Source organism: Xyrauchen texanus, chromosome 22, assembly GCF_025860055.1.
Source record: "Xyrauchen texanus isolate HMW12.3.18 chromosome 22, RBS_HiC_50CHRs, whole genome shotgun sequence".
Classification (NCBI taxonomy): domain Eukaryota; kingdom Metazoa; phylum Chordata; class Actinopteri; order Cypriniformes; family Catostomidae; genus Xyrauchen; species Xyrauchen texanus.
This window is the reverse complement of record NC_068297.1, coordinates 40,766,403-40,793,488: the sequence shown is the minus strand read 5'-3', so window position 1 is coordinate 40,793,488 and position 27,086 is coordinate 40,766,403. Positions and strand designations below refer to the sequence as shown.

Below are 27,086 nucleotides of genomic sequence, written 5' to 3'. Positions count from 1 at the left end.
CTGGAAAAATGTTACCTGGTCTGATGTGTCTCGATTTCTGTTGAGACATTCAGATGGTAGAGTCAGAATTTGGCGTAAACAGAATGAGAACATGGATCCATCATGCCTTGTTACAGGCTGGTGGTGGTGGTGTAATGGTGTGGGGGATGTTTTCTTGGCACACTTTAGGCCCCTTAGTGCCAATTGGGCATCGTTTAAATGCCACGGCCTACCTGAGCATTGTTTCTGACCATGTCCATCCCTTTATGGCCACCATGTACCCATCCTCTGATGGCTACTTCCAGCAGGATAATGCACCATGTCACAAAGCTTGAATCATTTCAAATTGGTTTCTTGAACATGACAATGAGTTCACTGTACTAAAATGACCCCCACAGTCACCAGATCTCAACCCAATAGAACATCTTTGGGATGTGGTGGAACGGGAGCTTCGTGCCCTGGATGTGCATCCCACAAATCTCCATCAACTGCAAGATGCTATCCTATCAATATGGGCCAACATTTCTAAAGAATGCTTTCAGCACCTTGTTGAATCAATGCCATGTAGAATTAAGGCAGTTCTGAAGGCGAAAGGGGGTCAAACACAGTATTAGTATGGTGTTCCTATTAATCCTTTAGGTAAGTGTATATATATATACTGTAAATATGTATTTGTTTTGAGAGTGTAACAGAACTGAATTATTGCGCTCGATGAGGCCAGTATAACTTTAAACATATATATAACTGTAAACAAAATTAAATACAGACAGACTTACCTCTGTTTGAGCCATGTGGTCAAAAATTTCACTCGCTTAAATATGACATCACAAAGATCAAAGCATTGTTATTTAAAATGGGTCATATTTTTTTGCCAAATACAGTCAGTCATGATTCATTTTTTTAATAACCATTTTCTATCTATTCTATGAAAATGAACCATAAGTTTTGCAACACAAAAATAAATGAAATTGTACTTTTGTACCACTCAAAAATGGAGGAATCAATAAGGAATCATTTGTTTAATAATTGTCTGCAGTTTTCACAGCCATAAAACAAATTAATTCACAGAAATATAGGTTATGAAATTATTGCATATATTGTATCACATCTAGTGATAAGTCCATGTAATGAACAAGGAAGTATAAAAATCATATATATAGTAGATAACTATAATAAATTGGCAAGATGTAAACAGTTCATACATATGTGCATATGTGACGCCTGCGTCAGAAAAAAGAACAATTCAAATGCAACCGAAGGCAGAAACGGTGAATAAACATTATGAGGAGCTGGTTCAGTTAACATGGTGATGCCACTACATGGGTGTTTATCCTTTCATGGCTTTTCCACGATGATGGAGTGAGTGTATTCATGAATTCATAACAACCTGTACACAATTAATTTTGAACTAAATGTACTGAAACAAACAAATAAGGCACTTTATAACCACAAAGGAAATACAAATAATACAAAAGTTTTGTAACTGCCAACAGGCGCCCAATCTAAAGTGGGCATCAGCGCGTTTATCTTTGTTTTGTTTAAGTCTCAAATCTCCAAACTCACAGGTCAGAAACGCACCTCACTCTTCCCCAAAATGTCCAAGTGCTTCGAGCAAGTGCTTCAGTTAGCCAGAGAGGAGCAAACCTGTAAACAGTAACATGGAAATGTGTCATTCTTCTCATTTGGTCTTCAGCTGCTCCAGGAGGGGGTTGGCCTCTGTCTCAGGGGTCTTGATGCTGTCCGTACTCACGATGCAGGTGGGCCGATGGCGATTGAGCATCAGAATGAGCTGCTGTCGCTCGTGTTTAAGCTCCTCGATTTGTGCTTTAAGATCAGAATTCATCATCTCCAGACGTTCAGACTCCTTCAACATAAGACAGTAACTTTAAAGATGACATGCACATGCTTTATGTTAACTCTACTGTAGCTTACATAAAGCAGTGGTTCTCAGCTGGTGGGTCACATGTCTGTTTCGTTACGGTCGCAGACAGCAAGGAAAAACAATACTAAATTCAAGTAATAAAATGCAACTAACCATGTAATCATGCATAGTTATAGATCGTATTTAGGCCTTAGAAAGCAAATTAATTTCACATATTGTTGGGGTGATGCAGTTTATGATAAATGTTAATAAACCTTAAATTAATATAATATAACAAAAATCTATGTTTGATTTTACAACTTTTTTTACACGTTTGTTTTTCCTGATGGGATATATGTGTCATGAAGTTAAATTAATTGAGAATGGTGTTAGGTAAGTTACTCAAAATAGTAATCCACCACATTACTAATCCATACCAAATTATTCATTATTTCTATAAAATTGTGTTCAGATTACTTTAGTGATTACATAATCGAAAGATGCAATCAACATGCTAATTAATTTACTTTTAAGTTACTTTCTTAAACACTGTGTTTTTCAACTCAAGTAATTCAAAATAAGACATTCGCTCATCAGCAGCACACGTTTCTCCCTTAAAATGACTTATTAGTGGGTGTACGCCCTTCAGCTATCACAAAAACACAAAGAGATGTTCACATGATGGTATGTTTTTATTTTTTCTCCCCTTTTCTCCCCAATTTGGAATGCCCAATTCCCAATGCGCTCCAAGTCCTTGTGGTGGTGTAGTGACTCAATCCGGGTGGTGGAGGACGAATCTCAGTTGCCTCCACATCTGAGTGTCACATCAATCTGTGCATTTTATCACGTGGCTTGTTGAGCGCGTTACCACGGAGACCAGAGCCATATAAAGAGAGAGTTGTGACAACTCCATTGACTCCAATGGAACGTTTTTTTTACAGCAATGGCGGCTCGTGGAGCCTCTCAATAGTTCCCGGAAGTAGCAGCAAACACCGTAGAGATGCATCAGAACAAACCGCTTATGCACGCACTTTTAAAAGGTGAGACGTTTAAAGAATAATATTATCTTATTCTGTATATTATCAGTACATCTAAATAAAAATAACTTGTAAATTAAAACCTTATAGTTGAGTATTACTCATTAAATTAGGAGATAAGGGATGTTATCGGATAACTAACAGATTAGGCAAGGATTGGAGCTGGATAAAGTTAGTAATCGAACACCCTATTAATTGTAAAATCTTTGCAAATACCTCACACATTTTTTTGTTGTTGTAATTTTTATTTATATTTAGATTGCTCCTGCTGACTTGAGCCAACAATTTTTTCTCCTCTCCATGTCAGTGGGGAAGCCATACATTCAGCACACCTTTCTCTGAGCAGCACAGCAAACCATGGTGAAGACTATGCAACGACAACATGAAAGAAAGGACACATACAAAATGCTTGGCATGCTATTTAATTTATTAGAAATGTATTCATAAATTGCTGTAAATAGTTATTGCATTTATTTGAATAAAAATACAAAAAAAAGTAATATCGTAATATATTATTACAATTAAAATAACTGTTTTCTCTTTTAATGTATTTTAAAATGTAATTTACTCCTGTGATGCCAAGCTGAATTTTCAGCCTCATTACTTTTGAACGGCAGTTTATATACGAGTATGCTCAAGTTGTTTTAAAGCTGAATATATTGTGTATATGAATAAGTATTGTAAGAATTATACATTAGATATATAATATTTATAATACATAAATAATTATATTACTATATATAGAATTGTAAGAATTGTAAACAATAAGCTTCATTTCACTAAATTTTACATTTCCGTAACTGCTGCTAATAGTTAATAGTTCATTGACCCATTGTGCGGTGCGAGCTGGAAATCACCTGTCACCAGCCTGTCTCTGTACTATCTGAAAAGTCATAAATATGACATTAGTTACCATGAGATTAGTGAAAACAATGAACATGAGGTAACATAAAAAGGCAACAGAAACCCTAGCCTGAAATAAGTTGAGGCAAATAACGGTGAGCGAACACTAATCCTCAAATATTAGCTGATTTGATCTTTAAAAAACAACATCGCTGTAACGACATACTCATGCTACATACATATGTCGGTGTGTTACATAAATATATAAAATAAATGCATTTATTGACTACTAATTACCAGAAATCTCAGTTCTGTCACTCTACTCTAACAGTTTGAAATGACCGCAAAAGCACTTCCTGGAACTATCTGAAGTCTACGTGAATCACGTGACGATCAAGCATTTAGAACTTCCGTTGTCGCAACACTCTCTTTATATGGCTCTGGTGGAGACATAGCCCATATGGAGGCTTCACGCTATTCTCTGGGGCATCCACGCACAACTCACCACGCGCCCCACATTATAGCGAGCGCGTGGAGGTTACCCCGTGACTCTACCCGCCCTAGCAAACGGGCCATTTTGGTTGCTTAGGAGACCTGACTGGAGTCACTCAGCACGCCCTAGATTCAAACTTGTGACTGTGGTAGTCAGCGTCAATACTAGCTGAGATACCCAGGCCCTTGGTAATTCATGTTTTAAATTCTACATAAATAATACTACTTTAGAAATGTGTACGTGTAATTCATGTAAGTGATTAACTTAACTGAAAGTCAGTAACTGTCATCTGAGAACTAGAATTTAAAATATAATGTGTTACACTACTTTCTGCCAAAATGTAATTAGATTACAGTAAATAATTATTTGTAATCTGATTTCACCCAAGACTGGTTGAGACACACTTACTATCATTTAGGATCATACTTACCCTTTGTAAATAGTCTGTCCTTTCTTTCTTTTTGTTTCGACATCTTGCTGCTGCTACTTTGTTTTTCTCTCGCCGCCTTTTCCTGCGCTCTTCCTCTTCATCTTTCTATGCGAGGGGAAACGGCAATAATTAGTATAAAATAGATACTGTTTGAAAAAGTGGTTATTTTTGCAATTCTGTTTAGTGAGACTAATGGTGCATAAATGACACACTTCACCTTTAAGAAAATAAATAAGGGTAAAATAAAAATGAAGAGTAAAAATTTTGTTGTAAACAGCAGTTACTGGTAGAGCAAACCAGTGGCACGAGCAATGTTCAGCAGAGTTGTTTGGTCACTGCACCTCAAGTGGTGAATTAAGGAGGTATAAGGGGTTAGCAATTATTTACAGCTTTACAAGACCGGGGGGTACAGCTGCAACCAAATTTCCACAGTGGGCGCAGAAGCATTACTTTTTCAAATTTTTTCCACAATGTTTGGCCAAGTTTAATGCCCTTTAGCCAGTAGGTGATGATGACACCACTAGTGATGAAAGAAACAAAGCTTTTCCTGTTCCATTGATTTATTGGACCTTTGACCTTTGAAGATACACAGTATGTTATGAAATGACATCATACACACTGGAGGTGGACATCAGCAATTCTGCTAAATAATTTCGAGTTATTTGAAGTTTGTAACATTTATGTTTTCATTTATTTTGTGGTGTTAGTCATATGAGGTCAAGAATAACATGTCCATTGTGTTTTGGGAAGATAAATGGGAAATAAATGTAATAAAAAAATTTCAATTTACTGTATTTATGTTGACAAATAAAATCCTCAATATAAGTTTACAAATATGTTTGCTAAATATCAATCACAAACCACGTAGTGGCATTATCCACTGAATGTCCACCCTGCTGCTGCCCATTTAACTGGATGGACATCTGAATTTTCAAGTCATTTATCTTGACCAGTATGACTAATACTATCTTTAACATATCCCTGTAATATTGAAACATGAAAATAGTTGTAAAAGTATATTTTATTTTATTTTTCAAAAGTTTCAAAGCCGGAATATCACCAAATTGTACAAAGCCGCAGTTCCGCTACTCGGATATGAATCTGGTAGATCGAATTCCTCTGTTATATTTTGGAATTCATGTTTTTAAGCTTAATTTTCACGATAATTTAAAGTTCATGTTCAGTTCATGACACCTGGCCATTAAAGCCCCACTGCATCATCCGAAACCATAGCGACAGCTCCAGTACCCACACAGGCACAAGAGTTTTCCCCTTTAGGATTACAAAATTAAAAAACTATTTTATATGATATATTTATACATTATATCTAATATTTTTCCACATGTAAATAAAGCATTTCACAATTTTTAACCATATAATCACATCATCTCTAATTCAATGCATACTCTTAAATATTTATACACTGTATCATATCAAACATTCAGAAAAGGATTAGGGTTAATGTTTCAGAAACAATTTGCCCTTTCAGAAAATTACAATTCTTTCCTGCTCATCCTCACCATGAAAAACAACTGATAATTTCTATGGATGCCTTTAACATCTTCACAGACTCCACATATGACTCATGTGATGTATTTCATGTTTTCTAAATTCATATGAAAGTTTTGTGAGGGTAACAGACCTACAGACTGAAATAGCACATATTGTCAGCCACTGACTGTCTTGTGAGTTTTATTCCTGCAGAGGGCACTTGACGCTTTGAACACCGAATCCTCCATTCATCCACATTTAAATCTAAGAGCACTTTATATCCATTTGGGGACATTTTACACTGATATTTATTTGTAATAAAAACTGATAATTGAAAGGATTCATACCTGTGAATGAAAATCTGCCTCAGCATAATCTATAAAATAATTTTTAAGTAATAATAAATGAATGTGAGTTCATGCATCCTGGCCAGTGCTGAGAAAAGTAACAGGAACCACATGACTCCTCCATCTAGTTGGGCAATACCAACTCGTTCAATGGAGGGGGGACTTATTTTTGTCTCAATACGACAGACTTACAGTCACGCAATTGCATGGTATCTCAAACGAAATTATTTTCAACGTTGAAAAAATATATAAACATGCATGAATTGGGGGGCAAATCACCACCCTTCACAGTATTGGGAGGACATGTGCCCCCCCACCCCCCATCTCCCCTAATTCTATGCTATTGGTTTTATATACACAATCTTGCTTTTCTGACAGAAATGTTGTCCTGTGCAGGGTTGGGGAGTAATAGAATACATGTAACAGGATTACGTATTTAAAATACAAAATATAAGTAACTGTATTCCACTACATTTACAATTTAAATCATTGGTTATTAGAATACAGTTACATTCAAAATGTATTTTGATTACTGAAGAGATTACTTTGCATTTTATTGTAATTTGTTTCATTTAATATTTAGCCCTTTCAGATGAAAACATTTATACATATAAATTATGTGATATAAAGTGCATTTGAACAGCAGTGAAACACTTTCTTATGATGTGTGACATTCATACGAGCAGACGGAGAAGTACGTTTATGCTGAGCTAAAATGCTATATGGAATACACTTCAAAAGTAACTCTCCCAACACTGGTCATGTGTCTACCTGTTATGGTGTGTGGTCTTTTGTTGGGCCAAATAGCAGTGCTTTTTGCTTTACTGTTGGATTTCATGTTTCCATTGTATTGGAAACTGATGTGATTAGATTGATGGTTTTATTTTACTTTAGAGCCTAATTGTGTAGGGAATTTAAGAGATCATACCACCAATGGAACAATTAAAACAGCTGTTTTATTCATAAAGTTACTCTCTATCCACTAGATGGAGACACTGCAAGTAAGTATATAAAGTTTGCCAGCTGTGCACACTCAAAGAAAACAACACCACCAGTTTGCTTTAAAGCTGCTGTGTGTCATTTCTTTCTACACCTCTCATCCTCAAACAGGTAGTCCCACCTCAAACTTACACCATTGGTTGAGCCAGAAATGGACATACTGAACTGCTCAAATAAAGAAAGTAATGTTTTGACAGAACTGTCTCCAAGATATCTGATAGGCTGACATATTTGGGCTGCATACAGATTATTTTTGCTGTCACAGAGACAGCTGTGTTTTCTCAAGCAAATAATAAAAAAAAGTGTTTTTTGCCCAAAAAATGATTTAAAATATACCCAAACTAAAGGCCTGTAGACTCTCACCTCAGTTTTAATCTGGAGTGGGCGCTTGCCCAGCTTTCCAAGTAGATGTAAAGGGGACAGCATGACCCCGAGTTTGCAGAGGTCGGCATATTTCAGCTGGTCAGTAAGTGTGGTAGCAGAGATACCCGCCAGTGGGCCAAGACTGGGCAGAGAGCCTGCTGTCACCGAGGGGTCCGGGATCTGTCCGGGCATCATGTCACAAACGCCCGTGACCGCAGCTGCACAACATAGCAGAGGCATCAGTGAGTAAAAATAATCTCAAGGTAAAACAAATATATTTGAGCACTAAAATGAGTGATCAGTAGCATACAAAAGATCAATTTATATATGTCAAGTCAATTCAAGTATCAAGTATATATATATATATATACAATTCCTATCCTAGCTTAATATGCATAGACAACTATAAGTCAGCTACTCATTGGTTAGTTTTACTTGAAAAATGTAAAAATTGTGTCTCTGTGTGGCTATGAATATTCCTATTTATTTTGAGCATGCCGTCCAGCTCGACATAACAACATTAGGTGTGTTTGACTTGAACTGGATCTCGATTTGCCAATCGGCGAGATTTCCCTGTAGCAGTCGAGGATGGAGCTGAAAAGAAAGCTATCAAGCCGGACACTTTGCGCTTCACACAATGTTTGCTTTCTTTATCGCAGACAACCGTGAAATTCAGATAGACTGATGGTTGAATTTTACATATAATAACCAAAAACTTTATTCATTTCAAAAGGTTATTTGCTGCTTAATACAGTGCCTGCTGTGTGTACAAGAAGAAAGAATTTTACTTTTTCTGATAAATAGTATTATATTAAAATTATAATGTTTTTTTTTATGAATAAACACATTACTATGACAAACATAATATAACATGATAAAAAACTGTTAAAAAAACACAGATTTGTGAAAGATTTTGCCAAGGGTGTCAGACTAAACACCTTAGTAATGGCATACTAATATACTACTCTTATTTCTGCCATAGATTGATGTAGCAGAAGTAGTACAAGCAGTAAGTGTAGTATGCAATTGCGAACGCAGCCCATGAAACACGTCACCGAAGTCAAATTGTGAATCTGGCCAATCGTGAATAAGCTGTGTTGTCATTCAGAGCTCATTCAGTGTCTTTGAAGCAACTGTGCTGGCTGAGCTAGCCAGCTGCTCTCGAATAGCTCTTGTGGTACATTGATTAAACACATCACGGTGACATGGCAGTGGCACCATCTAAAGTCGGACAACATTTCTAACCGAAATGCACTGCTTCAAGTCCAACGCCGATTGGTCTGCACAGCACTGCATAAAGTCAAACACATTGTAACCTTGGTTGCCTGAAAGGAGGGAAGGAGACACTGTGTCAGTAGCTTACACTATGGTGGCATCCTCACAGGAGTACTGATCTCTAAAACTCTACAATCACGGCAAACTCTTTGGCAGATGCCGTTTGTGGATTCGCCTCCAATGTGTGCGTCATTGCAGGTTTATAAACCAGAGCACAGTGCCATTTCATCAGGATTCTTCGACTCAAGGGAGTAGCATCTCTTGGCCCCTTAACAGTGAGAAATCAACAGTGTGGCAAAGCTATGCAGCATCTCATTCTTCCTTTCAGGGAACCAAGGTTGCATTCGTAACCGAGACGTTACCTTTCAAGTCAGTCACTTTGATGCTGCGACGGAAGCTGATGCTTTAGGAATCCTATAGAATAACACCATGCTACAGATTTACACTGATTTACAAAGGTAATGCCCACTAGCCAACAGGGTAGTGAAAAAGCATTGATATAATCTCCAATTCATATTGAAAGATAGGAAGGAACAGAGAGAAAGTCAAGTCAAGTCAATTTTATTTGTATAGTGCCTTTCACAACACACATCGTTTCAAAGCAGCTTTACAGAAGATCAGTATTAACAGACGATAAAACTGTAATGTCTATGAAGTCGATGAATCATCATTGTGTAATTAGATAAAATACGATTCTTAATCATGTTTAAAAATAATTAAATACACAATTTATGATAATGGTATATGAATGACACTAGCTATTCCAGGTAGTGAAATATTGTTCAGAAAAATCTTCTTTGCACACAGTGGGATGGGAAAAGTTAAAATGGATAAAGACCAAGAACATAATACAATGGAACTTGCTGACAGGGCAGTGAACAATTGAAAATTACAACTCTTCACAGACATACTACGGAAGAGAGAAGACTTCATGATCATGAGACCAATCTTATAACATCAGCAATGACACTAGCCAAGCAGGGTAGTGAAATATTGATATCAACCCTCTGAAACATCCAAGTTATAGAATCTGGCAAAGGTGTTAGGGTAAGCCCAGCCTGCAGCCAGAGAGATGTCTTCTAAGGACACGCCCTTTGCCTACACCCAGGAGGAGGCCATACATACATCCTGGTGTAATGAGCCCATGAGAAACAAGCGCAATGACAAGCCTGGTCCAAACTCTGAGCAAGAGTCATTGGCAACAAGGCTTGAGGGTACCTGAAACATTTGATTGAAGCCAAAGCATATAGCAGCAGCACAGTCAAGTCAAGTCAAGTCAATTTTATTTGTATAGCGCCTTTCACAACACACATTGTTTCAAAGCAGCTTTACAGAATATCAGCATTAACAGACGATAAAACTGTAATGTCTATAAAGTCGATTAATCATCATTGTGTAATTTAGATAAAATATGAATTTTTATAGTGTTTATAAATAATTAAATGATAATTGTATTAATAACCCCAGTGAGCAAGCTGTGGGGAAAGGAACACAAAACTCCATAAGATGTAGATTAATGGAGAAAAATAACCTTGGGAGAAACCAGACTCACTGTGGGGGCCAGTTCCCCTCTGGTTAACATTATGAATGTAATGTAAATATTAATTATGTATAGTGCAAGTTATGCTTTAAATTATTAAACTAAGTGATAAGGGTCATTGATTAAACATAGATTGTGTTTGAACTGTCAGATTAATGACTAATGTCTTTGAAGTCCATCCTGGATTAACTCCAGAAGTTCACATAGATGCAATTGTCCTTGTTAATTGGCTGATGAAGGCTTTTGTTGGCAATAGTTAGTCTAAGCATTTCATTTCAGGATCGTAGTCCATAAATAGACCGAGGTGATGCAGGTTGGAGTTGGCATCATTTCATCCTCTGAAGTCCGTCATAATAGATTGAAGTGATGTTTGGCTGGCACCGGCTGCATTTAGTCATCATCATTCTTCACAGTCTTCAAGGAGAGTATTTGTAAGCTTACTGCCTTTAATTGCTCAAAAGGGGAACCAGTAAGCATTTTCAGCACTAGCGCTGAACTCTCTGAGGATGACGTCTCCATTCCCCCATCGCACATTTTGATAAAAGATGGCACGCCAGAGCCAACATAGGGTGTGACCGAACTCCCTAGCATTTATGTGCACCACAACTGCAGTTTTGCTGGTGCGGATCAGAACGTGAAAGTCCTGCACGTCTGTCCAACAAGGACTTCAAGCAGTTCTAGGTGATTTATATGCCACATACTGTAGTTTGCACACCAGTCCAGATGCCAAAGACCAGATGAACATAGGAACATAGGCTCCCCAGCCTGTGTTGGATGTGTCCATCATGACAGCTTTAAACAACACCCTTCTGATAGAATGTGGACGTTAGTAGGAGACTTAAGTGACTATGTTGCCACATGTAATGAGGGACACTTGAGTTGACCCTACACTGGAGAGGCTACGTATGTAACAAATCCAGAGGGGTATGACAGCCATCAAACCCAAAGCTCACTGGAACTGTTGCAGCAGTAGGGCTAACTTTGTACAGGTATACAGTTCCTTTGTCTCTTAGATCGGTCAACATGAACCAGACTAATGGACGGACATGAGACTAAATCTATTTCTGAATATCCCTCTTGAAAGGAGACTTCCTGGGTGACCGATTCAAGTGTCTGAAGTCTAATTGAGGTTGCAGCACACTGTCCTTTTTGGAAACCAGAAAATAGCATCTATAGAAGCTTTTCTGTATGTTGCATGCGGTACACTCTCTATTGCATCTTTGGCAAGGAGACATTGCATCTCTGAGTGCAAAATTGTGGGTCCCACATCATGACAGTGTAGGAGAGGATGCTGTTAAATCGAGGCAGCTGCCTCATGGACTGAAGCACATGTTCAGTACCCAGCTAGAGATTCCTGGAAGACCGTACCACCTGTCTGAATTGCAGGCCAGAGGGCACAGAGGCTCGCCTGTGACCACAGGGTCCGAATGCCTCCCACCATCAGGGGCAGTCACTCAGCAAAACCGTGTTGGTTAAAGCTGAAAATTCAAAAGGTTTTGTAGGTAATTTTGTGCCTCGTGCAACCACAATTGGGTTTGCAAACTTTATTGGAATGTGACAAATATCTGTCATGGAGCCAACAGCATCAGAAACTGAAAACACACTATGAACCTGTTCTCATTCCCTGCATGAAATGGCAGGGAGAGCCAGAAGCGAATTCATGACAGATTTAGCCAGGGGTGTCACTTCATAGACACTGGGTCACCCATAGGCCGCAAATTTTCTGGGCAGGGATCTTGGTGGCCAGAGCGCCAATTCATGGAGCAGCATGCTTAACAAGCACTGCAAAGGTGGCAGTTGCCTCAATCCTTGCGACCTGAACCCTTGCTGAATAGGGAGAATGGCAAGTCAAAATAAGCTGCTTGTGCACCTCTGGAATAAACGACACTGGCCAAAACTGGGAGGCACAACAAAACATTAAACACTGTTCATCCAGTGGCAAATCATCCTCAAACTCTCTGTGATCTGTTTCCCATCCTCCATAGATATAGGGAGGAGAGGGGACCGCCATCAGATTCCCAGAAAGCAAGCCAGGAGCAAAGTGATTTGAGTATCATGTGCTTGCAAAAAACACAAGCTCATTCAGCCCAGAGATAAACAGTGCTCGTGCCTGACAGGAATAACTGCTAATGATATAGCATCCCCCTCATCATAATCTCATCCAAACAAGATAGTATCATGCATGCCAATAGTGAGGCACAGATCGTCACGGGTATACTGAACAGGCGAAGCCACCTGTGATAGAGAAGAGACGCAAGGCTCAAGTCAGCAAAAAAATTATTCTCAAATTCTCTGTGCTCTGTATCCTGTCCTCGCTGTATATGGGAGAAGAGGGTCTGTTTTCCGAGAAAGCAAGCAGAAAGCAAAGCATTTTGAGTTTTGCAATCAACACAATCAAACACGGCAAGTGCCATCAGCCGATGAGTTTACCGTGATTGTAAAGGTTTTCAGAGATTTGCATTCCTGCGAGGAGATCCCATCACGTCAGCTGCTGATGCAGCGGCGAAGTGAACCTGAAAGGGAACAATGTTTATTTTTGCAATTCCGTTCAGTGGTGCAGAAATGACACACTTCAGCTTTAAGCAGGAGCTTGATTTACATACCCTTTGCAGTGGACAATTTAGCTAAAAAAATTTATATCGATTTTTTTTAGGATTTGTTTATATTTCATGTATGCATATCTATAGATCTATATATTGTATGTATGTAACAGTAGCCAGCTGGTACATGATAGCTGTGCAATGTGTAAACCTCACTCTCCTGGCCTTAAGAGACACAGTAGTGAATGAGGCTAGAGACTATGGCTTTTATAGCCTTATTGCTAGCGTGTCTGGCTCCCATGCCGGGGATCACCGGTTTGAATTCTACTCGGGTGTTGTCGAGTAGGACAGGTGACACTGGTGCTGTGACTCAGATGGGAGTAAGTTTATGGGGGTGAGTGTAATGCTAGCCAGCTGGTACGTGATAGCTTTCCACAGTGTAGAACTCACTCTCCTGGCCTTAAGTACGCACTAGTTTTATAGTCTCCTTGCTAGCGTGTCCGGCTCCCATGCCAGGGACTGCCAGTTAGAATCCTGCTCAGGGCAAGCCGAGTAGGACCATTGACACTGGTGCCGTAACCCAAATGAGAGTAAGGTTTAGGGGGATGAGTGTAACGGTAGCCAGCTGGTACGTGATAGATGTGCAGTTTGTAAACCTCACTCTCCTGGCCTTAAGAGATGCACTAGCAACCGAGGCTAGAGGCCATGGCTTTTATAGCTTTCCCCTTTTATCCCCCTTTTTTACATATATAAGTAAAACAATTTAATCGATGAAAAATGCCATGCAGGCACTGCATGACACAAATATACTTTTGAATCAATTAATTCAAATTGTCAATTCAAACTGATTCACAGACTTTACATTAATGAAATCAAAACACGTTTTACAACTGAAGTTTCAATCTAAAATCATAATGTTAATCAGCAATAAAAGCCTATAACACGTGAATGGCTCAAACTGAAAGAAATTACGACGGTTCTGTTTAATAAACGTAATTAATAAGCAGAATTGCACAAATAATTCCTTCCTGTCAGCAGGTACTAGTCTAAACAACAGAGACAACATATTAAGCACACTTACAGACTGATTATTGATTATTTAATGTGATTAATTGTGCAGCCCTACCGTCTATCCGGGCTGCTAATACAGAAACCTCCCCGTGGTGCAGCCTGGGAAACGCTGACTGGTACAATCTGATATTTCTATCTGATATTACCTTCAAAAGTAGGCCAATATCTGTATACCTACCCGAGCAATCAAACAGATAACCACCTGAAATCCAACCCATCAAAAACCCAACTATGCAGCTTCCATCTTAAAAATCGAGATGCGAAAAAAAGAACTGAGCATCTCATAGGATGGATACAAACTCTCCAACCACCCTCACCCTGTGTACCTGGGAGTCACACTCGACAGGACACTCTCTTTTAAAACTCACCTTCAGAACACCAAAGCCAAGATCAACACTTGTAATAACATCCTGCGCAAACTGGTAAACTCAAAATGGGGTGCCGATCCACCAGCCATCCAGGCAACTGCCCTAGCCCTGTGCTTCTCCACAGCCGAATACTCGTGCTCAAGCTGGAGCCGCTCCCACAATACCAAACTGATTGACACAGCCCTCAACGACACCTGCCGCATTATCACGGGGTGTATAAAGACAACGCCAGTCCCGTGCCTCTACGCCCTAGCTGGCATTGCCCCCCCCCCCACATCAGACGATCCATCGTCGCTCAAGACGAGCGGAGAGCACAGGAGTTTGACACCAGACACCCCCTGCACGGACACATAGCACCCCCACCCCGTCTGAAATCGAGAGCCAGTTTTCTACTGACAGTCCCACCTCTCCAGACAACCAAAGAAATAGCAAGGACCAACATTTGGAAAGATGAATGGAACCAGCTAAACACACGAGCCCTGGACTGGATGGAGAGAGGAATCACCCCGACTGAATGTCTCGCCAGCGGGCACGACCTCCCATGGCTAATCTGGAAGACCCTTAACAGATTACGAGTGGAACAGGGCATGTGCAAAGCACTTATGAAAATATGGAACCACCAGACAATGCCCCATCTACTGGAGTGTGAAAACCAACTACATCAGCTGTGATCTGCGCCAGATATTGGCAGAACGACATCTGAGATTGCAACGGACTCGAAGAAGAAGACCGTCTATCCATTCATGCAATCCAAGCTGCACACAAGAGATCTTTCTGATTCTGATATCTCTCTACATCTGATGAATGCATTTAATATCCACATATAGACTCTTCAACAAGTAAAGACCCTCTTTTCCACTTATTTTAAAGAGAGGCACAAAACTAGACCAAGACACATTCCCCTTAAAGCCATGGAGAGAAGACTCGAGTACGTCAGCCAAGATCCGCCCGCTGCCCATGTTCCCCTCATCCAAATCTGTGCACTGTTCTGTGTGTCAGCCCAGAGGAATGCAGCCGCAGAGGAACAGGAAAATGTAATCGGCCGACACAACACTCTCAATGTGCTTCATCAAAACACTGATTCAATAAATCACTGCCATATGTGTCCTGCTGAATGGAAATGCTCAGCAGCTAAGATTCTGAGGAAGTTTCATTAGTGGTTTTGTTTGCAAATGCATCACGATTAATGTTGCTCATATTAGGAATATTGATATGAACAAACTTCTAACCCCTTAACATCCGGACTCTTTTTGTGCATGAGCTTGAAAACGACAAACCCAAAGTAAAACTGTTCCAGTTCTTGAAGCCTTTGGTCTACAAACACAAACTTGGGCTCGTTTGAAAGTAAACACTTAGAAATGTGTTATTCAAGAGTAAAAATGTATCATTGCAGCATAAAAAAATGTGAGCTTTTCAAATATTTTGAATAGTGACCACAAATATTATTTTTGTATTATATACAGTATGTATTATTTTTTTATTTGTAGTGCCCCAAAAACACATCTGTTACAAAGCCACATGTCTGATGAAGGTCTGACACAATTTTGAAGTCAATATGACCAAAACTCTTTGTTCAATAATGATTTTTGCAAGTGTACTTCCAAAAAAAAGGACACTTGGAGGCGCCAATAGACCACTTGTAGTAACTATGTAAACCAACTGATGAAAGTGGTTCAAAACGCACTATTTGTTTATATTTCAATGTAAAAAATACCACACAAACCAACCAAAATATACATGAAGATATAATTTCTTTATTATTTGGGAATATAAATGCATTCATATATATTTATGCATTTTATAAACAATGTGAAAAGAACATTACAATTTGAATTAGACATAAACTTTTACTTCCAATAAAGATGCTTCTGTTAATTGTTTCCCCCATACAAATGTGAATTGACAGTACTTTTTCAGAGCTTTTGCTCTGCTGTTCACCCAGGGTCTTTAGCCACTGCCTCAAACTGGGGAGCCTCGCTCTCCCCTTGGATCACCGTCAGTGAAGCCTGGAGCACACCTGCTCCTAATGCAAATTGAACGAAAAGCAGTGAAAAACAAATGACTAAGTCACTGCATTGGGAACAAGTGTGCTCCGTGGTGTAACTCACGGTGAGTGAAGCCAGGGAGGGTGGCTCATCTCTGCTTGAATGACACGTCCAAGTCCCCTGGACCTGCAGCTGGATACTATTGGATGAATGGGGTTTGATGAGAAAATGCAGTCGGGAGCATGTGGTCTCCAAACCCTCAGTGATGGTGATTGAAGGAGGGTGGTTCAGATCGTGGGTTCAAAAGCCGAGTTTTTTGTCAACAGTAACATGTTATAACAGCACACCGTGCATAAAGCACAAAAACAGTCCACGGTTTTCCACTCCGAACCTTCGTGAATCAGTATAAAGTATATATACAATCCTCATATTGTTGTTTTCATCAGTCAAAAATGATCTAGCGTTTCATTGGCCGGCTTTATCCAGAGGCAAACATGGATGATGCAGATCTTTACATCACTCCTGTCGACTGTCCTGTTTGGCTATTTTGAGTGACTACCCAATCACAGCTGCTCAGAACTTTTTGAGGGAGGGCTCATTTTGTTCGTAAGGCCCTCCCAAATATCAGTTTGGGTGTTTTGCTAATGAAACAGTACACAGAGTTCAAGATTTCACAGAGAACGGACATGAACGATAACGTGTTGAATATGTAAAACCTGTTCAAAGACAGATCGATCAATATTTCTTTATATTTGTACATTTATGGAATAAAATCTCTAATGGATTTTATTTGTTGGACTCTTGCAATGAAAAGCATACTGAAATCTTGAGACCCAGATCCTTCATTATATATTGGATGTCAATATTAGTTTACAATTTCACAGTTTAAACATGCATTAAACATAAATGAAATGTAAATAAATACACAAGGTGTGACCCACCCGTCATTAAGAGGTTAAACTTCTGCACGGAACGCGGCCCACAACATTTGTGCTACACACATGAATGATATGCTAGCTCAAATCGTACGGCATATCAAGAAGAGACCAGGCCCAGGTGGAATCTGGGAACTTTTTTTGTTGTTGTTGGAATTCTGTGGAAATGGATTTAAACATGGTAAAACTGCCTCAAAATCATTTGAGAGGACTCCAGTTTCATTACAGATTTTCTGGAATCCATGTTTTATGCTTTAATTCAATTTTAACATCAAAATGGTGTATAATCAAATGAATTCCTAAAACATTAAATGAAAATACAATAATTACTGTTTAATCAAAAACTTTATATTTTAAATACAAATCTAAAAACATTATATTTATATTAATATTGATTTTCTTAAAATGTAAAATTTTTGGTCAAATAAAGTGCCACACAACAGAGATTTACAGTTTAAATGAAAACATTGAAAATAATTTGTGATTATCTGTGGCACAAGGCTGCTATTGTTGATAATATTAATAATAATTCATTAATTAAAAACAATTTTATTGTTATTAGAAGTAATATTACCACTTCTATACTGAATATTACATTTATATGTACAGCATTACATTATTACAATAAACATTTGTCATTCAATTCTGCGTTTTACTCTTAATTACAGTTTTATGAATGTAATGATCTGAGAGTGAAGAGACATGAAGACTTTTAATAAACAAACTAAAAACCCTGGGAACAAGGAATCAAAATAAACGAGAATACAAACACTACAGCCTGGAAAGGAAAACAGGAAAACCAAGGAATAAATACACAAGGGGCAAATGAGGAACACCTGGAACTAATAACCAATGAACAAAGAGCACGAAAAGAACTACAAAACCCATAATAACACACAAGACAAGAGAAGGACAATAACATACAATACCTTGACTCAATACCATGTTTTCCTATGTGTTTTCTGGATAGTGGAAATCATAGTGCCTCTTTAAAGGCTTCTGAATACCTTAGAAAATTAGCAATCATGCAAGGCGCAGGGCATGTGTGGAAATTTGTGAATTATGGGTATCATAAATCTTTGGAGTATGATGAGATTATGACAGATACTGTATGGGCCTGGCTATTACTTTCAAGAGATCGGACTTAAGATTTTTGTCTGATGGACATAAAGTGGGTGTAAAGATACCATAGACTTACACTGAAGGAGTGACTCAAGCCATTTCAAGGGACTAGAATATCATAGAGACATGTGCGTATGCTCTTTTGACTTGGGCCAGTAAAGCAACAGCCTAGAAACCACCAGAACACCCTAACAACCTCATAGCCATGTGCAATGATGGGCAAAATGTCAAATTCAATTAATTGAGTGTCTGGGTTCATACAGAATAACTCACTCTAAACCCCCCAAATATAACCTCATCAAACTCCTGTATCTGACTATTTCTTCCTGCACTTATGAATCTCAAGAATCAGGTACATTTTTAAATGTGATCAAACATATTTCATGACCATGTTGCATTTATATTCTATGGGTGGACAGAAACATTGAGGCAGGAAGAAGTCATTTACAGCACCATACACTCATGTACACACATGCCCCATCAAGCCCCAATGGAAAAATGATTCCACAGTAAAAATCACTACTTTTGAAACTTTCAGCACACATCTAAATAAAACTTTATACAAACCAGTCGAGACAAGCATGTACTGAGGAAAATGACAGCATCAATAATTTGGGAAAATAAACAGAATATAACAGTGTTCTCTTTGTTTAGGTTTTCACTGAGAACGCTATAGCTGCAGTGTGCTGTACTGAATAGGGCGGAGACGATTAGTCGACGTTAGATTTAGATTTAGTGTTTAGATTAATCGATTATCAAATTAATCATTAGTTGCAGCCCTAGTACTGACTAACTTACCATTACCACATTATATTAATATTGTGCTTCATTATGACAGTATGTGTTACTCTAATTGATAGATTTCTCTCTTACTATGGACAGCAATTCTGTAAATATCAAACAGGGAATGCTTTCTAACACAAGGCTAAAGCCTGCAATACATAATAATATAAAATGCTCCAGATTCGATTACATTGTTTGTCTAAAACTATTGTCTGTGTGATAAATTCTGCACAACCAAGCTAAATAATACAGTACATGTATTGACTTAAAGAAATTAAGCTTGTAACTTGTTTTTTATTCATTTATAACTGGACTTAAACTAGACTAAATTTAGTAAAACCACACAAAAAAGGAATATGCAAACAAAGTAAACACACACACAAACACACACATTCTCACACACACACACATACACACACACATTGTGTGTTTCCATGTTTTGTGGGGACTTTCCATAGACATAATGGTTTTTATACTGTACAAACTTTATATTCTATCCCCTAAACCTAACCCTACCCCTAAACCTCACAGAACCTATAAACCCAACACAACCCCTCAACCCAACACAACCCCTAAACCTCACACAACCCATAAACCCAACACAACCCCTCAACCCAACACAACCCCTAAACCCTAACACAACCCCTAATCCCAACACAACCCCTAAACCTCACAGAACCCATAAACCCAACACAACCCCTAAACCGCACAGAACCCATAAGCCCAACACAAACCCTCAACACAACACAACCCCTAAACCTCACAGAACCCATAAACCCAACACAACCCCTAAACCGCACAGAACCCATAAGCCCAACACAACCCCTCAACACAACACAACCCCTAAACCTCACACAACCCATAAACCCAACACAACCCCTCAACCCAACACAACCCCTAAACCCTAACACAACCCCTAATCCCAACACAACCCCTAAACCTCACAGAACCCATAAACCCAACACAACCCCTCAACCCAACACAACCCCTAAACCTCACAGAACCCATAAACCCAACACAACCCCTCAACCCAACACAACCCCTAAACCCTAACACAACCCCTAAACCCAACACAACCCCTAAACCCAACACAACAGCTAAACCCAACACAACCCCTACACCTAACACAACCCCTAACACAACACCTAAAGCCAACACAACACCTAAACCTAACACAACCCCTAAACCCAACACACCCCTAAACCCAACACAACCCCTAACACAACCCATAAACCCAACACAACCCCTAAATCTAACACAACCCCTAAACCCAACACAACCCATAAACCCAACACAACCCTTAAACCCAACACATCCCCTAAACCCAACACAACCCCTAAACCTAACACAACCCCTAAACCCAACACAACCCCTAAACCTAACACAACCCCTAAACCCAACACAACCCATAAACCCAACACAACCCCTAAACCTAACACAACCCCTAAACCCAACACAACCCATAAACCCAACACATCCCCTAAACCTAACACAACCCCTAAACCCAACACATCCCCTAAACCTAACACACCCCCTAAACCCAACACAACCCCTAAACCCAACACAACCCCTAAACCTAACACAACCCCTAAACCCAACACAACCCATAAACCCAACACAACACCTAAACCCAACACAACCCCTAAACCAAACACAACCCCTAAACCCAACACACCCCCTAAACCTAACACAACCCCTAAACCTAACACAACCCCTAAACCTAACACATCCCCTAAACCTAACACAATCCCTAAACCCAACACAACCCATAAACCCAACACAACCCCTAAACCCAACACAAACCCTAAACCCAACACAACACCTAAACCCAACACAACCCCTAAACCTAACACAACCCCTAAAGCCAACACATCCCCTAAACCTAACACAACCCCTAAACCCAACACAACCCCTAAACCCAACACAACCCATAAACCCAACACACCCCTAAACCCAACACAACCCCTAAACCTCACACAACCCCTAAACCCAACACAACCCCTAAACACAACACAACCACTAAACACAACACATCCCCTAAACCCAACACAACCCCTAAACCTAACACAACCCCTAAACCCAACACAACCCCTAAACACAACACAACCCCTACACCCAACACAACCCCTAAACCCAACACAACCCCTAAACCCAACACATCCCCTAAACCCAACACACCCCCTAAACCTCACACAACCCCTAAACCCAACACAACCCCTAAACCCAATTCAACCCCTAAACCTAACACAACCCCTAAACCCAACACAACCCATAAACCCAACACACCCCCTAAACCCAACACAACCCCTAAACCCAACACAACCCCTAAACACAACACAACCCCTAAACCCAACACAACCCCTACACCCAACACATCCCCTAAACCAACACAATCCCTAAACCTAACACAACCCCTAAACCCAACACAACCCCTACACCCAACACATCCCCTAAACCAACACAATCCCTAAACCCAACACAACCCCTAAACCAAACACAATCCCTAAACCCAACACAACCCCTAAACCCAACACTACCCCTAAACCCAACACAACCCCTAAACACAACACAACCCCTAAACCCAACACAACACCTACACCCAACACATCCCCTAAACCAACACAATCCCTAAACCTAACACAACCCCTAAACCCAACACAACCCCTACACCCAACACATCCCCTAAACCAACACAATCCCTAAACCCAACACAACCCCTAAACCAAACACAATCCCTAAACCCAACACAACCCCTAAACCCAACACTACCCCTAAACCCAACAAAGCCAATAAACCCAACACACCCCCTAAACCCAACACAACCCCTAAACCTCACACAACCCCTAAACCCAACACAACCCCTAAACCCAACACAACCCCTACAACCAACACAACCCCTAAACCCAACACAACCCCTAAACCCAACACAACCCCTAAACCTCACACAACCCCTAAACCCAACACAACCCCTAAACCCAACACAACCCCTAAACCTTAAACACAACCCATAAACCCAACACAACCCCTAAACCCAACATAACCCCTAAACCAAACACAACTCATACACCCAACACAACCCCTAAACCCAACACAACCCCTAAACCTCACACAACCCCTAAACCCAACACACCCCCTAAACCCTAACACAACCCCTAAACCCAACACAAACCCTAAACCCAACACAACCCCTAAACCTCACACAACCCCTAAACCCAACACAACCCCTAAACCAAACACAATCCCTAAACCCAACACAACCCCTAAACCAAACACAACCCCTAAACCCAACACACCCCCTAAACCTCACACAAACCCTAAACCCAAAACAACCCCTAAACCCAACACATCCCCTAAACCCAACACAACCCCTAAACCTAACACAACCCCTAAACCCAACACAACCCATAAACCCAACACACCCCCTAAACCCAACACAACCCCTAAACCAAACACAACCCCTAAACAGAACACAGCCCCTGAACCCAACACAACCCCTACACCCAACACATCCCCTAAACCAACACAATCCCTAAACCCAACACAACCCCTAAACCCAACACAACCCCTAAACCCGACACAACCCCTAAACCCAACACAACCCTTAAACCCAACACAGCCCCTAAACCCAACACAACCCATAAACCCAACACAGCCCCTAAACCCAACACAGTTGATGTTACAGAAATTACACAGGGGACCTTCTAACTAGGTACATTATGAAAAGTCACATTTTGGATTTTTAAAAATGAACAAATGCATGTATTCAATCTGTAGATATAATTTGATATTACAAATTATATTTATTTGTATTGATAATATTTATTGAACTTTATTGATAAATTGCATAATTTGTATTATTAACAAGTATTACCTTGATTTGTTGAACACATGCTAAAACCCATACTGTCTCTTTAAGAAAACCAGCATTACTGTAAAGAGTGTCTGTAAATGAGTGCATTTTAACAAGAGAGATGGCTTTATCTCATCTGTGCTATGATTAGAATTACATTTGATGTTTTTGTTATTTTTGATTATCAAATGACTGGTTATTAAAAGAGACATTGTTCAATGACAAATTGGTCACGTGGATTCGCTCTTTCACCTGTAAGGCAGGACTACTTTTTCTATACCAGCCACACTGGGCATTCCAATTTTTCCCATTTATTTTTTAAAAAGTGCTCCGTATAATCTCAACCAGAGTTTTAAACTGTGCCAGTTCTGTGTGGACAAGCATTTACATATACTGCACAAGACTTCACAGAATGTGTTCAGTCTGTCTGATATCAACATGCAGAGACACAGACAATCTTTTTGCATTTATTTGTTAATACGCTAAACAGATCCGGAAACTGGTTAATTATTTGAGTTCCATGTCAGAAATCATCTAAAACATCCAGGTTTAAAGTAAATAAATACATTATAATCCCAGTCTTTGAATGTGTTCTTTTGGACTCACTGTATAGATATACATAAGACAATTCAAGCAATTAAAAGGGACTAAGGTGATGATGATTCTAAAAAAACTCCATGAGTACACTGAGTACACTGCGTAAGTGCTGGTTTACAGTAAGGTAGTTGGAAATCAATCAGCAGAATATGATGCTGGTATCTTTGCCGCACAAAACCAAGACAAAGTCTATAAAACACTTTATATCACAGACTATCTGACTGTAGAGCCCTTTATAGATAAACAATGCCCAGCAAGCATTTTCACTTGTCCAGAACTGGGTTTCAGTTCCACTCAAAAAGAAGTTGGTGATCAAATCTGGAAGCAATGTGTGAAACTGGTTCTCATTGCATAACAGTGCTATTACAACTAAATGCATAATGCGACAAAATTAAACTGACCTTTATGGTGCTGATGGCTTTAGCAAAGTTATTATGACACATTATCTATGTATGCAGTGTTGTGATCACTAGTAATTCCACACAGGTAACTTTAGTGCACTATGACTCTCACAGTCATATAAACACGTCTGTAAATGTAAGCTACTAAGTAAGTCATGAAACTAAAAGTGTTTGACACCTGTAGGGTAGTTGACATGACAGCAGAATCATTTGAGTCAATTTCACTGGTAAATAAAATAAGTACATTTTACTTAACATTTCGAAGCTAGTGTTCCCAGCATACACTGGGCTTGAATAATTAATGAGCTTGCATGATTTCATTGTTTGCCAATTTATTTCCCCCATTTTTATTGTTAATTTTGTTGTTGCATTTGGTAACTTCTTGTTATGTATAGTCTGAGCAGGTTCATTTTCAACTCAAAATTACCCGTTCATGATCAAATAAATTGTCACGGTTATCATGTTTTGTGCACCGGGTGTTATGTGTGCAGCTCTGAATCTCCCTTATATTGACAGTAATGAAACATGATGCTGTTCCATAAACTACATAGCACGCATTAAGCTTCATTGTAGGAGGCTTCCGTATGTCATGTGGTACACGATTAAATGTGTTAGTAAGGATAGTTCTAAACGTGTTCTATTAATATACACATTTAAATTTGACTTGAAATGTGAAAATGATCTCATCATTTTCTCACTCTCATGTCATCCCAGATGTGTGACTTTCTTTCTTCTGCAGAACACAAATGAAAATTTTTAGAAGAATATTTCAGCTCTGTAGGTAAAGACAACACAAGTGAATGATGATGCTTCTGAATACATTGATTTAATCACTGGAGTTTTATGGATTACTTTTAAGCTGCCTTTATGTGCTTTTTGGAGCTTCAAAGTTCTGGCCACCATTCACTTGTATTGTATGAACCTACAGAGCTGAAATATTCTTCTAAAAATCTTAATTTGTGTTCTGCAGAAGAAAGAAAGCCATACACATCTGGGATGACATGAGTGTGAGTAACTGATGAGAGAATTTTCACTTTTGGGTCAACTATCTCTTTAAACTTACTCACTTTAATCAAGTGTTACAACATGTTACAACATTAGAAATGTCATCAAAACTATGGAAGAATTGCACAAATGGAAGAATGGGAATTGCAGTATGGTAGCCTGCAATCGCTACCCCCTAACCGTTCAAATTACTTTTGTTGGACACTTTTTATTTTATCTAACAAAGCCTTTTTTCCAGTGTATATAGTGACCAAAAAATGTCTTGCATTTAAACCGTATTGCAGGAGTTCCAGTGTGTGCTGGAGTCTGGATACTTTTCCTTCACTATCTCCAACCAGTTGTAGTTTTCAGAGCCTTTAGAGCTAAATGTTTTACAATCACAAGAAACATATATTTTAACATAAAATCCTAAAAAGTGAATGTCCATGTTATTGTTTTATAACTACCCTTTAGCTCCAACGCACTTCAAAGAAAGACAATCGGCAATGACACAATATGCGAATAATAAGATAATAATAATGGGATTTAAATGCGCCACGCCCTATATAGTGACTCAATGAATTCAAAGCGGAAGTTCTTCTTATGTAACCTGAACCTGAGCTTACAGCAGTGTAGAGTGTATCTGTATTCCTAATACAGAACAAGAAATGGACATGTTCCGAGTGAAATGTGTTCAGATCTGTAAATACAGAGGTATTTGATTGTATATGCAACAGTAAAACAATGCATGACATGGGGTGTGCAACAATATCCAATGCTATTTTTCCTATAAAGTAACATTTGGTGCTTGCATGCACTCGGGCTGTCTCCAAACCTCGTGCGTTCCCTACATAATGCTTTTCTGAGCATCGTTGGCGCGTGAAAAAAGTCTAGTTAGGCAACTCACTAGGTTTTGTTACACATCCTAAAAGAAATGCAGCGGTTGGACGCAAATCCGTGCAAAAGTTCGTCAAAGTCGCGCTCGTACCTGACTTCGGTCCCGCGGTGAGCGTGTGGAGTCCTTTTGTGACGTCAGCTGTCGGTCGCGAGTAGATTTTGAAGAGCGGGAATCGTTGCATTAGCTCGTTTCTCGAGCGCTGATCCCTGATCGGGAAGAGCGAGGAATGCGGAAGTCAGACGTCAGCAGGGAGGATGAGAAACGAGCTGCACATGGAGAAGAAGTGGAGAAGCATCGCTCCACCCCTTAGAAACCAGAAAACAAACATTCTGTTGACCGTCGGCGGTTTGCGTGGTCTGAGCTGCAGGTCATCTGAGAAGGCCACGTGAAAAGTACGCTATAACATTGTAATAGACTGCTACTGAACGATTACCATATTATACCATAATATTTACACGTTACCCAAGTTACATCGGATAATTTTAAATGAAGTTCAATTTAATCATCATCATTTTGTTGCATAATGTTGATTGCCACAAAAATATTCTAAAAAAATAAAATAAAGTACAAATCTGTTTTCCAGTGAGACACTTACGATGGAAGTCAATGGGGTCATTAAAATACTCACCAAATCAAAAGTATCAGAATCAGCTTTATTGCCAAGTATGCTTACACATACAAGGAATTTGTCTGGGTGACAGGAGCTTCCAGTCAACAACAATACAAACAATACCAAAAACAGCAGCAAGACATGGGCAATTAAAACAAAAAAGAACACAAAATAAATAATTATACATATACGTACATACACTCACCTTCACCCACATACACACACGTAGTGCAAATGTAATACAATCTGTATATAAAGAACAAAAACCTGTATATGATGTACAG

General features: G+C 39.3%; 1 protein-coding gene across 1 annotated transcript; it reads right to left on the bottom strand.

Moving 5' to 3' along the window:
* Positions 1 to 1,013: 1,013 nt before the first annotated feature.
* LOC127662658 (jun dimerization protein 2-like) lies at positions 1,014 to 26,464 on the bottom strand. The gene is made up of 4 exons (XM_052153946.1): positions 26,283 to 26,464; positions 7,844 to 8,061; positions 4,644 to 4,748; positions 1,014 to 1,843 (listed from the first exon to the last, which is right to left on the bottom strand). Exons 1-4 carry the CDS (start codon positions 26,371 to 26,373, stop codon positions 1,658 to 1,660), a joined length of 600 nt encoding a protein of 199 aa, XP_052009906.1. The 5' UTR covers positions 26,374 to 26,464; the 3' UTR covers positions 1,014 to 1,657.
* Positions 26,465 to 27,086: the final 622 nt, after the last annotated feature.

Coding starts and splice junctions, on each gene's coding strand:
- LOC127662658 (XM_052153946.1), bottom strand. CDS start 26,373: ATGCAACGATTCCCGCTCTTCAAAATCTACTCGCGACCGACAGCTGAC. Junction 8,062..26,282: donor CACCGCGGGACCGAAGTCAG/GTACGAGCGCGA, acceptor TATGTTGTGCAG/CTGCGGTCACGGGCGTTTGT. Junction 4,749..7,843: donor CACTCCAGATTAAAACTGAG/GTGAGAGTCTAC, acceptor CCCCTCGCATAG/AAAGATGAAGAGGAAGAGCG.